Source organism: Emys orbicularis, chromosome 2 (assembly GCF_028017835.1).
Source record: "Emys orbicularis isolate rEmyOrb1 chromosome 2, rEmyOrb1.hap1, whole genome shotgun sequence".
NCBI classification, from domain to species: domain Eukaryota; kingdom Metazoa; phylum Chordata; order Testudines; family Emydidae; genus Emys; species Emys orbicularis.
Window position 1 is genome coordinate 213,088,937 of NC_088684.1, and position 19,005 is coordinate 213,107,941.

At 40.9% G+C, this 19,005-nt stretch overlaps 1 protein-coding gene across 3 annotated transcripts in view; it reads right to left on the reverse strand.

Annotated features, from left to right (window-relative positions):
• Nucleotides 1-1,432: 1,432 nt before the first annotated feature.
• The window catches only part of TRAK1 (trafficking kinesin protein 1), a 74,110-nt gene continuing 56,537 nt past the window's right edge, over nucleotides 1,433-19,005 (reverse strand). The window contains exons 13-15 of one of the 3 annotated variants that reach the window (XM_065398585.1): nucleotides 17,973-18,128; nucleotides 8,117-8,219; nucleotides 1,433-2,231 (exon numbers count right to left, since the gene is read on the reverse strand). In XM_065398585.1, the coding sequence (XP_065254657.1) occupies nucleotides 1,433-2,231; nucleotides 8,117-8,219; nucleotides 17,973-18,128 (1,058 nt within the window). Of the gene's footprint in view, nucleotides 2,232-6,084; nucleotides 6,158-8,116; nucleotides 8,220-17,912; nucleotides 18,129-19,005 lie in introns of those variants that run through there. The other 2 variants (XM_065398584.1, XM_065398586.1) reach the window with 2 other exon arrangements.

A 19,005-nucleotide genomic window follows, 5' to 3' on the forward strand; every position in this document is an offset into this window, starting at 1 on the left:
CAATAAATAAACTGGCTGCTTGATTTTAAACTTCACAGAGACTACAAGGAAAAAAGCAGATGCTGATTTTTTAAATGAAGGCTCAAAAATAATCTTTTCTTGGCTACAGAAATAAGATCTTTTTTGTCCATTTCTATTTTAAGAGCTAACAAATATTCTTGCAAGCACCTTGCATAAAATTGGGAGGGACAGGAAAGAAAATTCTAACAAATACTGGGCTTTCCTGATTGAAAGCACATGGGCTTATTATAGCAGGAGAATAAAAATGTTTTCAAATGGCTGTTACTTCTGGCAAGTTTACAACACCTGGATGGAAACAGGTTTCTATGAAAAATGATGAAAGCTAAGTAGAAAATATTCTCACCTTGTTATAAAACCACTTAGTGGATTGTTTTCTTTATATATAAAACCTGTAGTGAAAAGTCAAATATAAGATCAAAAGCTGCTTTCCCTTGCTTGTACCATATTCTGTTACTAAATACTTTTGTGGTTCTTCCCTGCATATTTCAAGAACACACCTTTTTCCAAGACTGCTTTTGCTAAATGATCTTTTCAAACAAGACGGTTTTCCAAACTGTTCAGTGACTCTGGCTCCCAGAAAGTGGTTGCCATGTTATCTTGTGAAGTGTGAAAACTAGTCTCTTTAAGGATTGTTTGTAAGGTGTGATTTTCAGTGTAGGCAAGAGAATACAACGTAAAGCATTTTTCCTTCCACAATCCAGTGCAATAATGAAAAAAATAAAGTGAATCACACAGAATACAGATGTGCCAGAAGAAACAGCAGTAGTGGAAATGTGTCATTTTTCCAGGCACGTAGCAGGCCTGTTGACCTCAAAACATAGTACTAGTTCAAGTTTATCATACCAGGAAAAACAAAACAAAACAGAAAAATGTCTCATCAATTCAAGCATAACAGCCATACGCTTGGATAACCCACTTCATCCACAAGGGCAAAATGAAATTAACACAGATGCTAAGCTCACTACTTTGTTTAGCACTTACCGAAGCACAAATGCTCCCTGCTGCTGTTATTCCAATGTCTCAGATAACATGGTCAATAACCTTGCTATGCTAGGTCAGGTTAGGCTAGCTACAGAATTCATTTTCTTGTATCCTTGAATTGTTTTTTTTTTTTTTTTTTCAGTGCATCTTCAAAAAAAAAAACAACAAACCACACCTTTCAGAAGGTTAGCAAGTTAAATCCTAATACAGCAACTGCAGTGTCAGAACATTTTGCACTCAACTGAACAGTAAAATAAACAAATTCGTTACAATATATCTGGTACATATTTACAAATTGTACAAAGTTTACACACTTCTCCCATTAGGCACAAAGTTGATTTGTCAAACTCAGGAGGCAATGGAAGAAAAAAAAAATTGGAGGCGGGTTCTTGGTATTTCTTTAAAAGTCTAGCCATAAAAATTAAGTCCTTCATCGTAAGCTAGTTTGCTTAGGGAGCTTGGCTCCCATTAGGATGCCAGAAGTGAGAGTTGCAGGGCCCTTCATCTGCATGCTGGAACCCACCATGGTTGGGAAGCTCCGATTCCTTCGAATGCCAGTGTTCAGCTGAATACCACCAATGGCACTTGTTGCAGAAGGGCAGCCCAACTGAAGGCCTTCTGGGGCCAAGCCTCGGGGAACAAAGGCCCTTACTGGTCCTTGTGCCCCACAGAGAAGAGGTCCCTCGTCATCAGTTAAGGGAGGCGCTTGCGTTTGCCCCGAGCTAACTACTTTGGCAATCCCGAACCGCTTTACTTTGTCCACAAGGTTAAGGTTGGAGACAGACACGTCGGTCTGACTCTCACTGTTCCTGATGTTCTTTTTCTCTCTCACCTCCTTCAAAATGGAACTGGCAGGTTTGGAAGCAAGGAAGTTGTCATAAGGAGGGCTGGTGCACTTGAACTCAAAAGCAGGTGGGGAAGAAGAGGGAGTCTGCATAGGTGAGTTGGGAGGAGTGGAAGGAATGATCGCCATTTTAGGAGCATACGGGTTCAGGATGGTGCCCTTGCTGGCCCTGTCCCAGCTGTGTGGATTGTACACTGCTGCTGAGATCCCTCGTTCTTTAAGCAGCCACACCAGGCCCAAGGATGTGCTCATCGTAGTTGTGGATTCCCGAAGGTTAGTGAAGGATTCTGCCAAGCTTAGACGCCGAGGAGTGCATGGGGTAGCGACCGGGGTGCCTTTCAAATTGCCAAGGCTGCCACAAGCTGGAGTAGGTGCTGCATTAAGGCTGAAAACAAAGGAAGAAAAGGTGAATTAATGAGCCCGGGTAAGGATTTTCAACATGAACAAGTATTCCATTTATAAGGGAGCCTGAAAAGCCGATGCAAAAGATCTGCCAACTCTTGGGAATGCTGGATACAGGACATTGAGTTCTAAAGATCATCACTTTGAACGTCCGGAGCTCAGCTTTAAACACCATTTTTGTCCAGAATGGCTGGATTAATGATTTCCCAGCACCCCCCGTCAAACATCCTTTGACATAACCACAAATAAATGGTCTTTAATAATTCAGCTGCTAGAGCATTTCCTCTTTGGCCACTGACTAGAATGGGATCAGTACTTGGCCCTAACTCCCAATGACTTCAATAGGGCAAGGATTAAGTAAATTGGAGTTTGATCACTGATTTGAATGAGACCAGGATATGGCTCAGAGCGGCAACTCCCCACCCACCAAACTGCTAATGGTTCCAGTAATGCTGTATCTTACTATCCCACGAGAGAAGCAGGTGGGAAGCAGAACCCGTTATGATCAATTGGCTGCAGAAGTGGTAGTAACGGAGAAGCTGGGAGTTGGTATTTTCACCATCTGTCTGATTAAAACAAGCCCTTTTATTAAACTGAGCAAACAAAGGGGGGAAAAAAAAGACTTGGGCCCTGATTTTCAGAGGTGCTGACCACTCGCTACCAGAAAGACTCCTATTAGGTACTCCACACCTTTGAAAAAAGCAGGCCACTGATTATCAATAGTTTGTTAGTTGAGTAATCGATAACTCAGCAGCAAACCAAATACAATATGGGTCAGTTTTATTATGGTTTTATATTGGTGTCCACAAATTTCATGCTTATTTGCATAGTCTTGAACCAGGGAAAGCATTGAACGTCCCCTGCCCAACCCTCTCCCATCTAAAGAAACAAAACAATCCCAACAGCAGGTCAGAAGGTGCAGGTCAGGAACAACCGGCACATTAAATATAAAAACACAGGCAACAAACACTGTAAACATACATGCAGGCATATTTCTTGTATCTGACCAACAGCATTTTTGATTCTATTGGTTAAAAAAATGTATAACCTGTGGCACTAATTTTGATGAGTTTTCCCCTCCCCGGTGGCTGGTCCTTCTCACATGAATGGGGATTCAACTTAACTTGCATTTCTGAAGAATTAAAAGGACAGTGGTGACAAGAGTTACAATCTGGATCCAGTGTGCCTAAGTGCAAATTCTGAGGCCCTGCACCTTCAGCACCTGCAGGCATACCGTGGTCACCCTTAAAATCTTGCTGTCTTAGAGAACACCTTACATAACAAAATAACTTTACCTCTGTATGAGCCCTATTGAAACCTAATAAAGTCAAAAGGAAGGCTCGCATTATCAATGGATACTGGATAAGACCCCATTCACAGTGTTCTAGGCATGCCCTACCACAAATATAGGTAACTTCAAATACACATCTTCATACAGGTGAATTCCAAAATGCTTTACAGACTTTAGAGAGTGATTTCCAACTATAGGGATCTCCTCACCCTTTACTGAAATTCAGCCTCTTTGGCCATGTCTCGATGAGCAAAAAAATGTTTTTTCAATCCAGTTCAACTCCCCTTAATGGCTGCCTAGCCCCTTTAAGAATGTTTGAAAGGGTTACACTGTGTCTACACGGACGCTAATGGGGAGGTTCAACTGAGTTAAGCTAAAGGCTTGTCTACTCTTGTAAATGTACCAAAAAAGCTATTCTGGAATGATTATTTTGGTACATTTCCAAGTGCAGACAAGCCCTAAATAAAAAAAACACACCTTCTTCTCCCATGCAGACAATACCGTAGGGTTTGCAGAGACTGGTCCTATTTTAACTCTAGGGGCAGGTCTACACTTCAAACGGTGCATCGGCGCAGCTGTGTCACTGTGGTGGTTTAATGAAGCCGCTCTACATCGATGGGAGAGAGCTCTCCTGTCAGCATAGTTAATCCACCTTCCTGAGAGGCGGTAGCTATGTCAAAGGGAGAAGCTCTCCCACCATCATAGCGCTGACTACCCCGGGAGGTTAGGTCGGTGTAACTACGTTGCACAGGGGGTGTGAATTTTTCACACTCCTGAGTGATGTAGTTATACCAATGTAAGTCTGCAGGGTAGACCAGACCTAGGTAATGGATTGCCAATTCACTCAAGTTAATTTACACTACTTCAAATGCAAGTCGACACACTCCACAAGTACTCCAACTCAGCCTGGCAAGTGGCAATTAATTAACTTGAATGAAGACAGGACCACAAACTCTAGACTAGACATACCCTGAAAGGGTGTAACATGGTGGGTTTTTATTTATTTAAGACAGTTGTAAAGCACCCATCATTAAAAGCATAGTTTTCAAGCTTATAAGTACCATTTAAGGTAGTCCAAGTCCTGTCCCTTTTCTGTGGCCAAGTAAGGCCTCCGCAAGCAGGACCAGCATAGTTCTGCTGTGGAAGACCAGGTAGCAGCCCATGCACTGCACACTCTGCTCTGCTGGGATTCCCTGCATCTCAGCAGTGGACACATAACACCACAGACCTGTCGACTATTCTAGAAAGGAACATATCAGTCCCAAGGGGATACTGCATTTTACTCTGTAGCTGTAGTTTGTCAAAGGGAAATCCAAATAAGGCCAGATATGAAGTGCAGAAAAGCACAGTGTTTGAATAGCTAAAGCAGTTTATCCATCATAATTTGAAAAGCATCCTCTCTCAGCTACTCTGGAATGTATTTTCTTGCACCACCTGGTGGCTTTTACCTGTAAGTGCAGCACTTGTCTGCAGTGCCAAATAGATTGACATGCAGATTTACTGTGGTTGGTCCGCACTCATTACATTTCCTCATTGCTTGTCTGGGCAGCGAGCAGTGTTGGGGGAGGACCTCTCATCATAGCTGGGAAGATAACACATGTCACCAATGTGTACACACACACACGGTGCAAGGCTGTGAAAGGGGGGAGGCTAGTGAGGAACTTTTCCTATGGCAATAGATTAAAGCTGAATCTTCATACCTCTGATTAGTTTGGTGACATTAAGAGCAATAGACAACATGACAACCACTATAATACATCTCCTAAATTGGCTAAGAGTAGGGGGTACAAAAGCATGGGAATAGAGAAAACAGGAGAAAGTTTACTCTGTGAACTGATTTTTAGTGGGAAACCAAAGAAATGTTGGAAACTAAACTTGGGACACTACAGATAATGGTCAATTTTTAAAGAAGCCCTATTTTAAAAAAAAAACCCCAAAAAACAAAACAAAAACCCCACCACTGTCATAGGTATTCTGTTTCATTTCAAATTATAGACTAAATTGCTTCTGGCCTCCTTAGTGACTACCCTATTGTCGAGTATGCCCTCTCTCCACACTCCTTCCATCTCCAATTTGATTTTATTTCTAGAAAGTCAGGCTTACATTTCTGCTGTGCTGTCATTGCAGATACACATTAAAATGCAACAGAGAGCCAGTGCTGCATGAAAACAACTTTTATATTGGCATCACTTTCTTTGCATTGCCTTAATTGGGAATACTTTGCCCACCCAACAAAACCACTTCAGGGTACCCCAAATACAATCACGAAAACAAAAACAAATAAAGACCCAAAGGAGCCTAAGTGCTTCAAACTAGGGACAGCTTCAGGATAAGGTCTAGGAAAATCAGCACCTTGCTTTGCTACATGAAATTTAGTCCGATTAGAATGTAACCTGGGTTAGAATGTTAGGTTAGAATGTAACCGAGTGGGTAAATATCTACGCTTTTTGGGTTAGCTGGTGCCACACACACTAGAATTTCTTCTACGTGACCCCGCCAGCACAGACACTGCTGGCAGTGTTTGCTCACCCCCTGCCACGTTGGGTCATAGTGTCTGCCCTATATCTCCTCTCAGCATAACGTGACATAATGCAGTTTCATCCTCCTCCTCACATGACCTGTGAAGAATCATTTATAGTTTAAGAAGCTCCTCCTCACCAACAGTTCTGTTGACAGCATCACATTTTTCTGAATGAATGGGGCCAGGGCAACTTAGTCCCTGAGAGTTTGCTAAAATGAAGCTCAGTTTAGTTACTGGTTGTAGCAAACTTGTTAAGTTTAGTAACCAATGAATCTCAAGAAGATTGTTATGGCTATTATTAACAGCGCTTCAACAATGTCTACATTTTAGGAGAGATGTTGCAGCAAAATAAAAGTAACTTATTTAAATGGTGGTGCTGGAAGGGAAAAACCACTCATAGCACGGTTCTTAATTTATACCACACGGAAGTGTAAGTGTAAACAGTTTCCCATAATGAATTTGTACTTCCTTTCCAAATACCCACAATCCAGGAGGTGTTCACATTCCCCTAGTTCTCAAAAGTTCTGCTTTGGCTACCAGTACTTGGGGCCAATTTGATTTCTAAGCACTGCCCTTCATTAATCTAGATCTCTGAATTGGCTTGCGAATGAGGAAAACAGTGGTACTCTCCCTGTGAAGGCTGAAGATGGTGGAAGGGGGAGAAAACTGGGTGTAGTCTTTCTAAAGGGAAAAAATACTTTTCATACTGGCCTCCACCTAGTTCTGGTGGGTCCATCTTTAGGTGTGAAGTCCATTCACCCTCTTTAGTCATCAAATCCTAACCCTTTTGACTAACACGGTGCCTACTAGTGCCAATTATTATGCGATGACCTGTTCACTAGGGACTAGATTGAGATCATCAATTCATTTTCAATCAGTCCCTCTGATGTTTGGCAGGGGGCTCTCAGGAGCTTAAGATTCCACCATCAAATTGAAGAGAGTGTTTGAACAATTTCGTGGCTGCTGGTTGAGTCCCTTCCCTCCCCCATCTGGCCAGCGCTGAATCCTCTCTTCAAGAGAAGAAAGTTATCTTTGGAGCTTCTAAAATTACCTCTTTGCTTTATTTATTTATTTGCTCCCCTTGTACCAAGGGCCAGATATTTTCAAATATTTTCCCAATGAACGTATAATACAATCTTAGTCTCGCCAATATTTGTTTAAATGGGATAACAAATGAATAGACTTATTAGCCCCTCACCCTTCTCTACTGGTGAAATGTGCAGAGAGGCAGCACAAAGCCTGTGTGCCACTAAAGTCTCACTTAAAGCATATTTAGAGGGTTTAAGTGGACAGAGGGCTCCTTGTGCTGGTGTTCTGCGCTGGGGTGAGTGTTACCCTCAGACCATTCACACATTTGGTACTTAGGATTTATAACCAGTTTTGGGGGCAGTGGATGCACTTTTATGGAAGTCCTTTGTTCAAATATTGGTAGCATACCACTAGGCCAAGAGACTTGAAGCAACTGTTAATCACTTCTAACCTGTGCCAGATTTGAATAACAGAAGGTAGATTTTGCAATATTTCAATTGGCTTTGTAAAGCCAGGCATTACACATCCTTTTAGAATGCAGGGGCAGCTCTAGCTTTTTTGCCGTCCCAAGCACGGCAGGCAGGCAGGCAACCTTCAGAGGCATGCCTGTGGGAGGTCCCCGGTCCTGCGGATTCGGCGGCATGCCTGCGGGAGGTCCGCCGGACCCGCGGCTTTGGTGTACCCGCCGCTGAATCCACAGGACTGGCGGACCTCCCGCAGGCACGCTGCCGAAGGCTGCCTGACTGCCGCCCTCGCAGGGACCGGCAGGCTGCCCCCCGCGGCTTGCTGCCCCAGGCACACGCTTGGAGCGCTGGTGCCTGGAGCCGCTGCTGTTAGAACGGGAGGAGATTGAGAGATTTGACAGGGAACTGGAGGAAGGGGAGAACACATTTCGGGTTTGTTATTCCCTCTCTCCGCCACCCCCATGCATATCATTACTATTCCCTTGCTTACGCCACTCCTTTGCTTTTTCCTCCCCACAGGATTGTGGCATCCCTGAACTGTGTGTGTCACTGAAAACCCTTACCTTGGAGTGACTCGTGTGAGCTCATCAGAAGGGTGCAGAATGCGGCAGGTGGTGAAGGTGAAGGTGGAGTTGGTTTGTGACATGCACTTCCCAGGATGATGTACTAAATTAAAAAAAAAAAAAAGCAAATTCTTTGCATTTATATATAAAAGGAAAATAAAAAGTTTGGTGTGCTCACAAACAGATGCAAAAAGTGATGTGATACCTTGGACTGGATCGATGCAGGGAAGGTGAAATATACAAGCTTACCGGGTTATTGGAATTGGCACCCATTCTGCAAACCAATCTCCACAAGTCTAAGTTTATTCTGACAATAATAAAATAGTTGCTAAATTTTCCCACCATTACTTTCACCAGTCTAGTTTCACCGGTGCTGTCAAATCTTGCTCCGAACAGGTTCAGATGATATAGTACTTAAAATGCCAGCTGCCGCCACCACCAACACCCTTGACAGTGGCAGCAACAGTGGGAAATTATAGGAAAACATTCCCAGTGCAGACAAGGTTTCAGAGCATCTACAACATCCCGAACACTCAATGCAATTCAGCTTCTAGATTGATCCAGGCAAAGGCATCCCCATTACCTTTCATTTCAGTAATGGATCCAGCTATGCTATGTAGGTTAAAGCTACAGAAACTCTTACTAGTAAGTTTCAGGACGTATTGTGACTCCTCTCTATCTGACTTTCACATCCATAGACAGGATCATTTTAAAATTTTGGATCCACTACTGTACATCTGAGACATTTCCTTGTTTTTTAAGGCAGAATATCCACAGCTGCAGTAGATAGCAATTTTTGATTATTCATAAGTATATGTTGTGACAGATATAGAAAAACATTTTGGTACCGCCAATGATTACTTCGTTGTAAAAATGTCAGCTCTTACATTCTGATGACAGTATAGATAATCTGGGAAAGGAGGTGATCTGGTTTGTAGGGAAAAGAAACATGAAGTGGTTAAGCTGATGTACTTAAGTTCTTAGCAGAGTGGTGTGTTGTGTGGGGTTTTTTATTTATTTTTTATTTGCTATAAAATGCAGCTGAGGAATATATTCCATTGCAAACTAATCAGAAAGTTTAGGAGCCATGCATCTGAGAAGCTTGAGGAACAACCAAAGAAGTTAAATACTATAATCAAAGATATCATGATTGCATAGGCTCTTATTTACGATCTGAGCTTTTAAAAATTAGTGGTGGCCAAAACAACATGCACAATAAAACATGCGTGTGATTCCACCCCTCACCCCCCCCCCCCCCCCAAGCCCTCTGAGGCATTTCCTGACTAGGCCACATTTTACTGTCGCAGTATGTGACTGCTTGACAGATTGCCTTGAACAGACACCACACACCATTCAGAACTTCCAGAGATTCTCAGAAATAAGCAAGGCAGGTTCTGATTGTGGCTGTATTTCCTCTTTCATTTGAAAAATATTACAGCTCAAATACTCATGTGCAGCCAGACAGTCCTTAAAGAAAGTAGGAGATCAACAGGGTATAAGGTGCGAGAGAAAGCATGGGCAAAGTGAAAGGTGAAAACAGAAACAAGTGTCTAAGCACATGACAGGTGATTCACTATGAAGCTAGCCTCTCCATCCTTTTAATAATAGGAAATAGTGCCATGTATCAATGGAAGATAATGTTTTTGGTTAAACACAGTACGGTATTTATAAAAATAAATAAATAAAAAGGCAACCAGTTCTACTTCACCTCCACTGATGATAATTATGACGGTTCAGGAATCCCGTTGCTTTAGAGATTAGGGTGAGCAATGTATTTATCTACTGTATAAGTGGGCACAGCCTAGCAATCATGATTCTCTGCATATTGTGAAAAATTAAAATAAAAGCTGGCTAAAGATCTCAAATAACAGACATGAAAAAGGTTATTTGGTGAAAACATCAAAGGACAGACAAAGCAGAGATAAAACAGTTCTTGCTAGATGATGAATAAAAACAGAACAATGCAATGCTGGTTTGAGATTGTGAGCCCAGCCCAATTATGCACATGGATACAGAACAGTAATTGCATTTCCCTCCCCTATTGATTGCAGTAGTCATTGAAGAAGACACCAATTGTGCTTCCCCTCAGATTTGAAATGGGCACGTTGAAGATCTAGCTGCATTAGCAAAAGCAAAACTCGTAATTAAGGAGTCTATGAGATAGGAAAAGGCTGCTAAAAGTACAGAAGTCACTGATCCCAATAGTAAGGGATACATCAAAATGATTAAAGAGAAATCAGTATTCAAAGCCATAGATTTAACCCTCCAAAATACCACTAGGAGAACGTGGACCAGCTTCATCCTCCATCAGTCAACAAAGAAGTCTATCAGATTGCCGTAGCATTTTCCATCCTTTGAACACAATATGAAGAGAGTAAGAACCCATCATTGTAAATGATCAGTACTTCCCAAAGTTCAGGAAATGCAAACAAAGACTTATTCCTAAGCAAACCATCCTTCAGAACAAGGGTCAGATCCTGAGCTGGTGTAAATTGGTGTGGAACTCAAGGCGACTATGTAGATTTACACTAGCTGAGGATCTGGCCTGTTACGTTTAAAACAATACTTTTCTGCAGAAGTCATCAAATGATCAAGATAAAACAGCCAACTGTATTTAAGAGGAGGAAAATGCTCTGCTCTCTCCTGCATATTCCATCTGCAATGCTGATGGGTGGCAGGGTATCTTCAAAATCCTGCCTCAGTCTGTTTTATATACATTTCATTACAGGGTCACCTGCTAGAGCCCCTGACCATTTCTGTACTTTTATCAATAATCCTTTTAAAAAAGACATTAATAATTAGCAACGAAAATTCACAGTGGGATGAAAACAGAGAAATTGTGCAAAACACAATTTGTTAAAAAAAAAATGTCACAAGACATTCTTGAGGGGCAAAAGTGATTTTATACCAATCAGTGCAATTTAGAGCAGCCGGTTTCAGGTTCAACCAGGCTCTCCACAGCCTCGAGGGGCCATTCTGACAGCTAGATACAGCACAGTGCAGAGACACTCTGGCCATGCTCCCAATGCTAGGGTAACACTCAATTGGCCATTTAATCTGGTTTTACAGCCCCTCTGTGCCACCAGAGAGGCACAAATGGGCTGTAGCAGAGCCTAGGGCCTGCCTCGCTCACAGAGCACTGGACAAATTTGGTTAGTGGAAGAAATGGGAAAAAAAATACTGAAATTAACAAACACATTAACATATAATATTGGGTCCAGACTCTTGTTCTCCATTATGCCAAGGATGTTGATTGATCTTGTGAGAGGCTGCACTGAGTGGAATGCATTGAACGTCTTTGCACTGCAGAATATCTCTCTCATCAGATCTATAGTTCTCCTGAAATAGGTGGAGGACTTGGAGGGGTGAATCAGTCTTGGATGCCCACAAGACATCTAGGAGGCCTTAGAGACTAGGTTTGTGTTTTTTAAAAGTTGGAGTGAGCCATTCTGTCCAGCATTTTGTACGTGGGCTTGTGCTGAGGAAAGGATCTAGTTCCTGGTCTTTGATTAGAGCGTGGGATCACCTCCCTCACTACTCTTCCGCAAAAGGACACTTGCTCTCTTTAGGGTCTGAAGCCACATTCACCTTTGCCTTCTTTAGCAGGGGTTGGCTGGAAGCAGGGATGGGAGGGTGAACTGTAGTTGGGAGGAACTAGCTGATCTCTTTGGTGCAGTCAGTAAGTGTTTAAAGCATTAAATATTTCTTTTATCGCGGCAGTGAAATAAAAGTCATGGCTGCTTTAGAGGGGATGGGAAGGAAGGAAGGAGGATGACTAGTAATGCAAGACCCTTGCGAGGGCATCTTTTCTTCGACGGTGCTATTTTGATATGAACTATGGAGTCCAAGGGCCCTGCATCCATTATTAGTGCGTCATCATTAACATACCCCACAGGGGAGGAGAAATGCTTGAACCTAGACAGCCTGGCAAAAACCATCATCTGTGTCATCAAGTGACACACAGCACAGCGGTGTGGATGTTTCAGGTACTTCCTACAACTCAGCATGGCTTATTCTCCTGGACAATGGAAGATGGCAGCTCTGGCACGGAGAGAGAAAGGTCCCCTCCAAGGAGCTTTACCTTCTCTGTTGCTGGTGAATCTATAGCAGACTAATTCTGCTGATAGGAAACAGGGCCAGAAATGGGAAGTTAACAGCTGAAAGCCTACGTCAGGCAGCCTAATTATGTCTGCTGGAGTCAAAAACCAAACTGGGATAGTCTGCCAGAACCAGACCTTGTAAAGGGGGCTGACAGCCCATGTTACGATTATCTGGGTCTCTCTGCTGTTCAGAGGACATAACCCTGACTGATCCACAGGCAAGTGTCTACATAATATTTTTTCTGTGATAACCCAAAAATTGACCATTTTGTCATCTATGCATTTCCACAAGCAAAAAAATTTTGGATGGAGAAGAGGGCAAGCAAAGTACTTCTACCTCCATCTCTTTTCAAAAGTGATGTTCTGGAGCTTCTTCTCCACCCACCATTCTGTGCTTGAGCAATGAATGGCTCTCTGAACAGCAAGCTTTCTTGCATTCTCTGTCATGAGTTAAAATCCTTAGACACTAGAGGAGGAAGGACAGAATTACCTGGCTTTGGTGGAGAGACTGAGTCAAAGACTCAACATTAGTCATGTTATTTTAATTGGTTACTATTAATGGGTTTTATAGTAAAAACCCACCAAACAAACAAACAAAAAACCTCAACGCATATCTTAACAATGCCTAAGATAGTATATCAATGATTTCTTATTTGTTACATAACACATTAACTATACCTTGCATTAGAAACAAAGAATAAAACATTAAATAATTGAGCAAGAATGGGTTTAATGAGTGAGCAATTATTCAAATGAATAGCCTGTAATGGAAGCAGATACATTAGTTCAGCAAGGGTACTGGTATCAAACACTATTTATGTGGGTATGATTTTTCTAGGCTGAGGTCTGCTTGTCACAAAATATACAACCATAGAGTACAGAAATGAAGAGGTTTCACGTTTTTTAATCATTAATCTGGCTTCTACCTGATTGTAGGCAGGCTAGGATATTTGAGTCAAACTGTAATACTTTTAACAGCAATAAGCAAAAATTAATATTGACAACTCTTCCTTTTACAAAACTTCCTTTCAAATATTTATACCATCTTCGAGAAGATAATACAAATGTGCATCAGCATCTTGTTTTAAATAGATATTAGTGTATTTTTATTCCTTTTCCATACATTGCTAATAATCTCTTGTAGGTATATATTAGTCTTCCTAAAAACAACCAGATTTAAGGCATTCATTATGTACTTCCACCATTTTAGGCACATGTTTTGAAAAACTCCCCTTCTCTCTACCTTTAGATGCCAAGTTTTGAAAAAGGAATGAGTGCATGGGCCTGATCCTGGAATCCTTCTTCACACAAGTAACCTCATGCAAATGAAGAGCTGCAGGATCAATCCCTATGACCCTGAATCAGCCTACAGTTAAATATGCACTTAACTTTAATCATAAGTAGTCCTGTTAACTGCAGTGGGACTACTCACATGCTTAAAGTATATTAAGTCCTTTGCTAGCTTAGGACCTATATAAGGAAGTCTCCATGCGAAATGCCTTCTGTCTCGTAAAAGGATTCTGTCACATTTTAGACCCAAAATGAAGTTGTTGTTTTTTAATAAAGAACGTACAGAAATATATTCAATGTGATTTTGTTGCACAAGTTACTTAACCCAGGAACTATGCTACATATTCTTGAATGCCATCTACTGGCACTTTTCCTATTAACCAATTATTTACAAATATGCAGTGTAGAGCACTTCTAATCAGCCTTTATTTCAGTGAAATATTCTTTAGTGGTTCTGAAAACTTCAGCGAAAGAGCATTGTCCGAGTACCTGAACCAGACAATCTGACTACAAACTGAAAAGGACTAGTCTGGTACAATGAAGGGTTTTTTTTAAAAAAAGGAAAGAAACCGCATAAAAGGTGAAAAAAAATAGACGTTTAAGTGCTTTCAGTTTTAATAATCTCAGGTATTATTGGCACAAATAAAGCTATTGTTTAAAATGTATGGGTTTTAACTTGACAGTACCCATTTAATATCCTCACTATTTCAATATATGTTGAAAATCTCCAGGTAAGAGAATACCTATTTCCCCAGAGAATCTGGATATTGTTTACAGCCCTGATTGTGCAATTTACAATGCCTGGGCAGACGGCTGTGTCCACATGTAACCTGGAGTGCTCTGTGGGCACAGCAGTTCACCCATATATTGCAAATTGCAGGGTCAGGGGCTCAATTTGTACTGAAAAATCTTAATACCATGACCACGAGTATTACTCCAGTCCCGTGTGCCGAAGTTATTCAAAGCATTTACATTTGCTGCAGTTCTCAAACCTGGAGAGAAAAATCTTAAAAACAAAGATCAGTCACCCTTTAGTCAGCAGAGATTTATGTCCCAACCCATCATCCAGATAGGAGGCAAACTGCACTGTCCTTCCTTTTTTTGGCCATAAGACATCTTCAGCACCACCAGAAAGCATCAGCCTTATTTGCGCTCTTGAACCTAGATATTAGCGCTTAAAGAGAATGATCATTATAAGTGTTCATCAGCAGGCCACACAAAGCAATCATAGCAGCTCATGTTAGCTGCCCATTAAAATGTGAACTGGAAATGCTCCTCACAACCATCTGATGGAAGGATGTGGTTCTTGGAGGTAGACAAGACCTATCACATTCTTGCAGGGCAGTATGTAATCCTCAGAAGTAGACATGTATGATGAATTGAAACTTGGCCAAAAGGCTAAGAAGATCCTACTGTTGCATATGATCCTGTAAGGGCTTATTTTCAGGAGTTGTAGTATTTTTATGGCCTGCCAAGACGCATTGTAAGGAAGGTATTTTCTTGCTTCAAACATCTCTTAAAGTCGGGCTTCCACAATGGAAAAAACTTGAGTTTTTCCACAAAATGAAACTTGATCGTCCAGATTACTTTCTATATTCCCTTTGCTTTTAATTCAGTCATGTGTTCTTAGAGAAGAGTTTATTCCTTGATAGCCTACCTTCTCCACTTGCTTGATCTTGTAATGAAATCAGCCTTGTTTTTGTGACATCGCTGTACTCTGACGATTTCATTGCAAAATCAGACAAGAAAAGATAAGTTGAGAAAAGCAGTTCTGACAATATTTAAATACAGAACAGCAAAGTAGAAAAAATATTATGAATTCCTCCCAATAAATCCTTCTGCAGTGACTGTCCCTAAAAGATAAACATTGTGATTGTGTACCCTAGATTTAAAATATGCACAGCTGTAAGTAAATATTTAAGGGCACTTTTCACTGTAAACTGATCTGTTTGGGAGGTTCCCCCGCATGGGAGTCTCTCTTTAATTGCTGTAGGTAAGTGAATGTTCATCAGGTCCTTTCATTAAGGAACCACAGTGCCTGTTATAACCCTCTTGCCTACACAAGACATTATTTATCCAGTCTTTCAGGGTTTACTTCTGCCTCGTTGCAGGAGCTTTTCCTCCAGCAATTTCTTTTTCTTGAAAAGGAAACTGTGGTAGAAGGTGTATAACTCATGATTGCTGAGGTCAGGCAGATATGCTCTAAGAAGCATGAGGAGTCATACCAAAGCTTCACCTGACATCAGCTACATGTTTCATCCACATTTGTTAAGAGATGGGAGTGGTTATAAGGCTCTACAAAAATAGTACAATAATGACGTGTTGGCAATGTAAAGTCTGCATTTCAGTCATCTAACAGGAGAAGACGTAGTTGGTAGCTTCCAAAGTGCTGAATCATTCCAATGCAGAAAAAAGGAACACTGCAATCTCTCACCCCTTCACTTGAATGAGACCCATAGTGACTGCAAATCTGGCTGTGATCCACTGATGCCATTAGGTCCTCCATAGTGGGACAGAACAGGCTATACCGAAAGCTGTGCCATTTGGAGGAGGAGTCGGAGACGGAAGACTGTTCAAAGTTTTCCATAGATTTCCTTCTTCTGCTTATTAAAGTTGTTTCTTCTCATTCATTCTAAAACAGCTGGGCAGCGTGCCCCCAATTCAGCAAGGTATTTAGGCACATACCTAAACTTTAAGCACATGAGTAGTCACATTGTGGTCAGTGGGATCACTAGTGGGGCTCCTCACATATTTAGCATTAGACACTTGCCAATTTCTTTGGCATATTCAGCAATTTAGGAAGACTGTTTGAGATGGTCAGAGTCGCCTGAATCGGAAGGGAGAATCCTGTTCTAACAACTTTAAACCAAATTTGCAAAGAAAGAAAAAATTGCTTTCTTATCAAGCTTAATTACAGCTAATAATAGTTCCACAGACACTTATTTTCTTCATAATAAATACCAGTCACTGGACAATGGATTTCCAAGACTAAAGTCCATTTTCGTAATTGCCATAGGACTTGAAGGCATTCAGCACCTAGCAGATTCCTGCTACAATTTACAGGGAGAACTGCATCTTATATTAAGTTAGGGCATGATTCTGAGAGGTGCTGAATTCCCATTCACCTTTATGTGATGTGAAGGTGCTTAGCACCTCATGGCAAGTTCAAAGCACCTTGTAAGATCCAGCCCTTAGAAGCTATCTAATTTTCTATGACTTCACACACAAAGTATAATTTCATCCAAAAGAAAAGTGCCATTCGTAAAAATGACTAGATATACATGAATTAGTTTTCATGGAAACCTCAGTATTGGCTGGGTTTGTCACTGATAAAGAATAATGATTAGTATGAAACCATAAAACACGTGAACTGTCAGATACAAAACTACTCTTCCCTTCCAAACTTGAATCTATTTTAAGATAAATTTCAATATACCTACATTACAAGACAATTTGTAACCTCTGTGTAGCCACAAACTATGACATGGCTCACAATGTCCAGTGTATGAAACAGTATTTTGAGTCATTTAACGTATTCAGTGTTGCTTTCAGTCCTAAGGATAGAATTTGGGAGTGGTTTAATGGAAGGGAAAAAATGGTGTTTGTAAGGAAAATCAGATGTGATTACTGTATCTTCCACATACAAAATACCTTTAATTCTTAACTGGATGACAAAAATCTTTATGAGCTAAATTTTAAGAAATGTGTATTTAAGGTAATTGGACACTCAATTTGGAGAATTCCTTTGCTTAATTTTAAGTGAAGACACATCTATTATTTTCACAAATAAAGTTTCACAAATATAACTTAGATGCACTTTTTTCAACATTTAGCCTTATAGAATCCATCTTTTTCTAAACAAGAATTAAAGAAATGTGGCATTATCCTTTTTGAATGTCTAGAAAAATATTATATACATAGATAGAATGCAGTGTATATATATAGTGTGTGTGTGTGTGTGTGTGTGTACATATACATATCACAAATCCCAGTCTCTCTTTTAATCATTTGAATGAACCACTTCTTTTTAGCAGCCTTCTCTTATCAAACTAAAAAGGAAAAATTAACCATGTGCCTTAAAAAATGTAAAACAAATTAGAAGATTTGTTAAAGAAAGAAACACTGTGAACTAATGTTAGACCGGGCATATTTTAATTACCGCACGCACTAATGTGCAGAAGCTACACACAAAGTGACACTATGGATGATGCTCTGGAAAGATGTGAGAACAGCCCAGTAATCAATATCCTGTAAAGATGTCAATTTTACTGGACTTAATGAGGTTCCCTCACCAGACCCCTCATCATCGGCAGACGTGGACTCCTGCATCTCCTCTGTGAAAGCCTGAGACTGGCTTGGATTATTCTTGCTGTCTGAAACAGTCACTTGTGCTTGTGACCTCTCACCTGAGGTCTCTGTGTGCTGAATTGGCGTCGAGGTAGTTAGGCCCTTGTAAGAAATGTCACCTGTCTCATCTTCTTCATAATCATTAAGGCAATACACTTCATCCAGGTCGAGATCCAGAGTTCTGAAGCCCTTAGTGACAACCCCAGGCCTTGGGTCTAAGATTCCCCCCAGGTGGGGCTGAGCTAGCTGCTGCCAATGATGCAGAGTGGCTGAACCTTTAAGAGGAAGAAAAAACAAAACAAAATCAGCAAGCAAGCCTGAGTATTTCTCTCAGCTGAACATCTGGATATTCTCATTTCACTCATCTAGGGTTCAATCCTCGTCCCACTGAAGCTTTGCCATTGGCTCCATGCTTCCAGGATTTGGTCTTTAGATCTTGTATTTAGAGGATTGTACAACACCACAGAATTATGGCTTTTAGATTGTCCCAAACCAACCAAATAAAGCAATGACATAAACACTAGACAAAGCCAGTGGGCCAAATCTTCCTTATTGTAAAGAGGGTAGGTAGTGGCATCCTCCTCTCAGACCATGCACACTGGGACTAACAATACAGAATTGAAGAGAATATACATTTAAACAGCATACTAATTACCAAAATGGGCAAAGTCAGAAAAATGGGCACCAAAGATTTCTGCCCTAAGAAGGGTGATATCAACACACACTAGAATTTACTACTGGTGACTAATGGGAGGAGAACAATTATATAGAGGATGCTAGAAAATTATATCAATTCAAGTTTAAAGGAAGGAAGAAAACACTAATGATTTGTTTATCGGTTCTAGGTATTTTTACAGCCTCTATCTGAGCCTCTATACTACTGGAATGCACTAGTACATAAGCATACTCTACTATACCTGCAATTTCATCCTTGGGAAGTAACATTTTGAGTGTGAAAAAGGTACATTTTAAAGAGAGCAATGAAACATGAGACAATGAGCCAGCAAGAGCAATTCATCAGTGTACACATCAGTCCAGGAGTGCTGGTTATGGACCTGATCCTGCACCCACTGAAATCAGTGGAAGATTTATCATTGATTTCATTGGGAGTAGGATTAAACCCTACAACAAAATCCAAGAACTCAAACTGTA